We start from the raw sequence: 6,907 nt of genomic DNA, 5'->3' as shown, positions 1-6,907 counted from the left end.
GGGCCTCATGGAGCCTGCGGGGATGCTTTTTTTCTTTTTCTTTTTCTTTATAAATTTTTTTTTTGCATTTTATTTATTTTTGATAGAGAGAGACAGAGCACAAGTTGGGGAGGGCAGAGAGAGAGGGAGACACAGAATCGGACGCAGGCTCCAGGCTCTGAGCTGTCAGCACAGAGCATGACGTGGGGCTCGAACTCACAAACTACGAGATCATGACCTGAGCCGAAGTCAGACGCTCAACCGACTGAGCCACCCAGGCGCCCCTGCTTTTTTTTTCCTGAAAGAGAAATACAACAGCCAGGCAAGGGATGGTTTTGTCCTTTATCCTAGATCTTGTCCCCGTGTGATGCCCTCTATGGAAGGAACACCCCCACTTTCTCTCCCAGCCACTCAGTTTTCCCATTCAGAACATATGGGGTTTTGATTGGATAGTCTATGGTAACCAACTTTGTGATCTATGCTCTACAGTTACAATCACTGCATTAACTTGGTCAAGACATGAACCCTCTAGGTAGGCCTGGCATTCCAACTCTAAAGAGGAATCTTCTAGAAATAGAACCATTGCTACTGATGGCTTCCCGAAAACCTTGGCTGCCATCATGGAGTGGTGGCATTCCAAGCCCCGGTCAGGCAAGGAACTGAGGTTGGGGTCCAGGACACTCTGCCTCAGGCAGAAAAGAACACCAGACTTCATCAGACCTCTACAGACACACCCAGAACATGCCTGGATTTTTTTATTTCCCCATTGCACCATGCACAGTGCCTCCCCAAGGCTGAAGATTGTAAGTCCCATTCAGAGGGCAGGCATTTGTCAGTAGCCTACACTTTCCTTGTCCTTCTTATTGAAGGGATTGTAGGGTTTTACAGTTGTGACCATTCGAGACAGCGGTGCCTGGTGACGGAAGAGGTCAACTGCCATTTCTTTCCGTAAGATGCTGTGACAGGGTGGCAGGGGGAAAAAAAAGAAAGAAAATGACCTATACGATAAACATAAAAACACATAACCTTATCTATTTTCCAGTGAGACACATGTTCAGGGTGGAGAATGAGGGTCAGGAGAGCACACGGAGACTGGGAATGATTTATCCTTGTGTGCATCATTTCGTTTATTTCCTTTATTTGCCTTCGGTTTCATTTATTGCATTCTGTGCGTAACATTGCAATCAGTTTCATCGACTGAAAGTCTACTCTGTGCCTAGAATTACAGTAGGCACTAAGAATATAGAAAATGTAGTCAAAAGGAAGTAATCAAAAGTTACAACACGAAGCTTCTGTGCGGGTGAGGCTGGGACAACAGGAACAGAGAGGAAGAGTCACCTCTATGGGCTGGGGAAGGAAGTCCTCCCCACCTTCCCCTCCCACAGTCTATGTCAGGGAGGAGTTAAGTGGGTTGTGATGAAAGCAGGTTGGTGATGAAGAAGGGGTACAGGGAGAGTGGCGTGGGAGGGCACAGGGCTCGTGGGGAGAGGCTCAGGGCGGGGGTGGGACCGGCCACATGCAGGGCTGGGACTCGGTTTCCCCCTGCCAGCGGGGTTAAGCTGACTGCTCTCACAGGACATGCTCAACCTCACATGTGTCTTCGTTGGCTCATTTACCCAGCGGGGAAAAATGCTCTCTGTGTTGCAAGAATTGAAAGAAGATAACTAAATACGTACAACGCTACACAAACAACGCTTTCCCAATCAGTGTTCATGCCCAGAGGTGGTCTTCCCAGGGTGGACACAGGCCACGCCAACTCTCTTGAACGACTGCATACAGCCGGGGTCACTTTTGCTGCCGCTTGAATCACACACACACACACACACACACACACACACACACACAGAATGCGGTGTTCATACGTGGCAAAAGTTACGGAGCGCACAGCAACTCAACCCAAAGTGGCTTTTTTTTTTTTTTCAACGTTTATTTATTTTTGGGACAGAGAGAGACAGAGCATGAACGGGGGAGGGGCAGAGAGACAGAGGGAGACACAGAATCAGAAACAGGCTCCAGGCTCTGAGCCATCAGCCCAGAGCCTGACACGGGTCTCGAATTCCCGGACCGCGAGATTGTGACCTGGCTGAAGTCGGATGCTTAACCGACTGCGCCACCCAGGCGCCCCTTTAATTTTTTTTTCAACGTTTATTTATTTTTGGGACAGAGAGAGACAGAGCATGAATGGGGGAGGGGCAGAGAGAGAGGGAGACACAGAATCGGAAACAGGCTCCAGGCTCTGAGCCATCAGCCCAGAGCCCGACGTGGGGCTCGAACTCACGGACCGCGAGATCGTGACCTGGCTGAAGTCGGACACTTAACCGACTGCGCCACCCAGGCGCCCCCCAAAGTGGCTTTTTAAAACACGCTATGATTATCGTGAAGTCATGGTTTTTTATTGTGTCGTGGAAAATGGCTGCTGGGGTGCAAACTCAAGCTTCTGTGAAGGTGGCCTTGCGGCATGAGGGAACACACAGGGGACGCTGCCCTGTGACGGAAGCGGCAGGCAGGAGAAGCCCCTATGTACGTTCTCATGCTCTCCGAATGGGAGATTCACAACCCCCGTCTCATCCACCCCTGCGCTCTCCCGCACTTGAGTCTCGTCCACTCCTCTCCCTCCTTGCTGTTCTGCATCTCATCTCAATATCACTCTAAAATGCAGCTGGGGGCCTGTACACCTGGCTCAAAACCTGTTACCGGGACCACATGGACGTCAGCCCCTTGGCATTGGCATTCAAGGCCTAGCTCACTTAATCCCAACCTGGCACAATGGTCTCCCACTGGGAACTCTGCACCACGAGGGGTGCATGGCCCCTCCTCTCCTGGTGGTCTTAACCAGCCTGCCGTCAGGGGGCAGGTGCATTTTGGTTGACTGGTGATGTCTGCATGCAGACTGCAGGAGCGTGAGGGAGAGTGGGTGGGGAGGGTGCGGGAGGCAGACTGGAAAGGGAGACTGGGTGTTTCCCTCTGAAAGAAGCTTAGAAGGGAGAGGAAGGAGGGCAGAGAAATGCCTGCTCAGAGAGGACATCTTTGATTTCTATAGCACAGAGGTGGCTGGGGTGGGGCGGGGGTGGGGGGAGGGGGTGAGAGGGTGGAGGGAGGAGCTGGGGTGGGGAGCGGTGGCTGGGTTTCTCCCCAAGCAAGAGTGGGGGGGGCAGGCTAGAGAGGACCAAGCACTCTGAGGGAAAGATGAAGCTTTTGGAAGAAAGAACTCGTCTTGGTGGGGGGAAGGAGATGGAGGCCCTGGTGGGAGAAAAGGCTCTGACGCGGGAGTGGGGGAGAGGCCAGGGGACCGGCTCGCCTGGGGGTGGGCTGCAGGCGCCCATGGGGCAGCGGCAGAGGTGGGCTCCAGGCCGGCAGGGAGGGTGCATGCCGGAGCCCGGGTCCAGGAGTGCCCGGCACGTGCCCGTGTGCACGCGGCCTCTCAGAAACAGCAGAAAAGACGCAGAGGGTCAGGCAGACGCTGTCAGGAGGAAGTCAGCTCACTCAGTTCTCAAGATACTCATCAGAGACCCGACCCGGACTCGCACTTCCACAAGAAAGTTCTAGCAAAGTTACAGGACATATGGTGTCACAAAATTGAGAGGACATATTTCATGACGGAGAATCTCCAAGGTTCGTTTTTCTCTGATCACGGGTGCCTCCTCATGTTACAGAATGCTTTCTATCTTCATTTATTTATTTTTATTTTTTCAATGCTTATTTATTTATTTTGAGAGGGGGGGAAGGGGGGGAGAGAGAGAGAGAAAGAGAGACAGAGAAAGAGAGAATCCCGAGCAGGCTCTACACTGTCAGTGCAGAGCCCAACATGGGGCTTGAACAGAGATCAAGAGTCAGATGCTTAACCCACTGAGCCACCCGGCACCCCAGAGAGTGCTTTGTAAAATCTGAGCACCCCACCATGCTTCCACACTGCCAAGCCCCAGTGCCTGCAGGTACAGCCATTAGGGGTGGACACAGGGATGGAGATTTGGGCACCTGGCCCAACAGGGGTTGGTCGCTTCCTTGTCACCCTTGGGTGCTGCCACTGTGTCTCCAGAGCCTCTGTGCACCCCAAGAATAAGAACCCCAGAGAAGCTGCCTCGGAGGGTCCTCGGTCCCCACTCTGAGACAGCAAGATGACAGTGGTGTGTGTGCAGGATATGAGGGGCGAGTATGGGGGCTTCCCGGGGGGGTCAGCAAGGGGCCTAAACCTGGGCTGGAGGGTGTGGCCGAAGACTCAAGTTCTTTTCTCAAGTAGGAATAGCAGTAGTAACATTAGCAACAGCAGTAGTGACATTAGTAACAGCAGGAGCAGCACTGGTAACACTAGAAATAGTCATAACAGTAGCAGTAACAGTGGAGGATGGTTTTCCACTTAGAAATACAGGCTTCAGGGCACCTGGGTGGCTCAGTCGGTTAAGTGTCTGACTTCAGCTTGGGTCATGATCTCCTAGTTTGTGAGTTCGAGCCCCACGTCATGCTCTGTGCTGACAGCTCAGAGCCTGGAGCCTGCTTCCGATTCTGTGTCTCCGTCTCTGTCTGCCCCTCCCCTGCTCATGCTCTGTGTCTCTCTGTCTCTCAATGGTAAATAAACATTTAAAAAAAATAAAAAAAGAAATACAGACTTCTTTGGGACATAGTAGAACACTGGACAGCTAGAACCTGTGGCTGTGGAAACATGCTATACCAACAGGGCGTCAGGGATGCGGCCCGAGATGTTTGGGTAGAGAATGTTGGGTAGAGATGTTTGGGTGGATCCTGAAGGAAGAAGGCCAGAGATGAGGAAGGTTGGCATTGCCCTGGGAGAACATCATCAGGCCTCTCCTCCGTCATTAACCGCTCAGACACGGTGTGTTTTCCAGCCTTCTGGGAGCTACGTCTTTACGACAGACATTTGGATGCATTTAATTGCGCCATTGCTTCCTTGGGCCCTTCAGTGAAATAAAATTACACTAATTGTCTCAATTTCTGTCAGTCCTGCCTTTGCCACTGGACCTGTGACCTTTGAAAATGTGTCTTGAGAGAAAACTGGTTGGATGCAAAACACTAGCCTAGAAAGCCAATGTCCTCCTTCAAAATGCATCTCGTCAGATGGCCCAGAGCCTAAGCAATCAGCAAACCCAGAATTTAGATCAGTTGAGGAAGCCCTGTGTCAGCAGGCACGTCCCCCACTTGGTCTCTGCCTGAGGAACCGGGTCCTGTGCACAGGGTGTGGAATGATCTGGGTGCCTCAGACACAGGGCCACACGAGGCTCTCCTGTGGTCCATGGTTGTGTAGTGAGGGCCTTCGTGTGTGGGATCCCTGGAGGAAGCCAGCCTTGCCACACACAGCCTGGCCCCCCAAACATCTATGAGACCAAGGGCCCTCGTCCAAAGTAACCCTTCCTCCATGAAGCCTTCCCAGAATTCGCCTAGAACCTTGTGTCTGCCTCCCTTTCCTCACCCATAAAACGGGAAAACAAGAGCATCTTCCTCACAGGCTTTCTGGGTTGGGGAGGTGGGTCAGTTAAGCACAAAGCACTTGGGTAGCCCGGTGGAGAGGAAGAGCTCACCCACGTCAGGGACACGATTGTGGTGACACTTGTCATCCTCGGACTCCAGCAGTGTGTTTCTTGCTCACCACTAGCCAGTGAGCTCCATGCAAACTGGGTCTAACTCCTGTGACTTCCTGGGGACTAGCACACAGCCATACCAACTGCCCACCTGGGCCCAGGAGTCCCTTTACCCTTGCTGCCTTTCAGAACAGGTAAGAAACCCGGGAGGACTCCCACCTGAGGGTCACCTCCCCAGAAAGCCCTCTCTGACCGCCGAGCTAAATCAGCACCCTGTCCAGGCACTGGCTACGGCGTCTCCCCGCTTTTTCTCCTTCACTGCACTCGCTGAACTCATCTTATTCCCTCAGTGACTTGTGGGCATCTGTGCCCTCCATCGGTCACACCGGCACATAAGGTCCTGAAAGCGAGCCTCGTGTCTGTTCAGCCCATGCGCTCAGCGCCTCGAACAGCGCCTGGGCCCAGAGCAGATGCCCAATAAATGTTTGCTAAGACCAAAAGGAGAAAAGGCACCTTCTGGGGGGGTAGCGAGGGAGCACCACCTCCCTCCGCCTCCAGGGCACACAGGGACCTACTGGGGTAGTTTATTTCTTTGCGGGAGCCAGCGACTGGACCTGGTTAAGACCTCTGAGTTTGCATTTTTCAAAACCGTCATCTTGTTTGCAAGGCCGGGACTTCCATCAAATGTTTTCAAATTTGAGTCATAACGAGCAGCAGCGCGCAGCTCCTCTCAGGCAGCTCCGAACGACGGGGTCGGCGATAACCTTCCATCTAACATCTCCGGCTTTCAATTTGCGAAACGGTGTTTAAAACTGTATGTCGACTTTCAACAGAATGTTGTCTCTTCTGAAACAGAAGGCAGCGATTCGGGGGAAGCGAACGTGCGTCTCACGGGGTGTGTTCCATGCACCCAGGCGTGTTCCGGTGTTGATGCAGGAGGGTCGTGTGTGTGCAAAGCTGTGAGTCCAAGAGGCAGGCTTGCTGTTTACCTAACGTGGCGGGAGTGTCTTCCTACAGGGCTCCTTTTTGCCACCACAGCAGGGAAATGAACTCTTCTGTCTTTTGGATTTGACACCCTGATGTAAATTTGCTCTTTGTAGTTAATTGTTCTTTAGCGGAACGACCATAATGAGGACCCTCCCCCGCCCCGCCCGGAGTATCTGAACGCCCTGAGTGATGGGACTTAATACTCACCGGTACACTTCTGAGTCTGGCGATGGGGCCGTTGATGGAATATCAGAATTTGCTGGGTGGCTGGCTGTGAAATGAACCTTACTGGTGTATCCTGGAATATTGGCAGAGCTGAAGGAAAGAGTTAAAAGGGAGGGGGAGAGAGGGAATGAAAACAGGCATTTGTGAACGAGTCCTTGTCACCAGCACCCACGTAGAAAGGTGCA

General features: G+C 52.5%; 1 protein-coding gene across 4 annotated transcripts in view; it reads right to left on the bottom strand.

Annotated features, from left to right (window-relative positions):
* Nucleotides 1-731: 731 nt before the first annotated feature.
* The window catches only part of SPATA48 (spermatogenesis associated 48), a 53,490-nt gene continuing 47,314 nt past the window's right edge, over nt 732-6,907 (bottom strand). The window contains exons 8-9 of one of the 4 annotated variants that reach the window (XM_047849131.1): nt 6,705-6,812; nt 732-935 (exon numbers count right to left, since the gene is read on the bottom strand). In XM_047849131.1, coding sequence (XP_047705087.1) covers nt 812-935; nt 6,705-6,812 — 232 coding nt within the window. In that variant the 3' untranslated portion in view covers nt 732-811. Of the gene's footprint in view, nt 936-6,264; nt 6,357-6,704; nt 6,813-6,907 lie in introns of those variants that run through there. The other 3 variants (XR_007150202.1, XM_047849132.1, XM_047849133.1) reach the window with 3 other exon arrangements.

Source organism: Prionailurus viverrinus, chromosome A2, assembly GCF_022837055.1.
Source record: "Prionailurus viverrinus isolate Anna chromosome A2, UM_Priviv_1.0, whole genome shotgun sequence".
Classification (NCBI taxonomy): Eukaryota; Metazoa; Chordata; class Mammalia; order Carnivora; family Felidae; genus Prionailurus; species Prionailurus viverrinus.
Note: the sequence above shows the minus strand (reverse complement) of the source record. Positions and strands in the feature narration are given on the sequence as shown.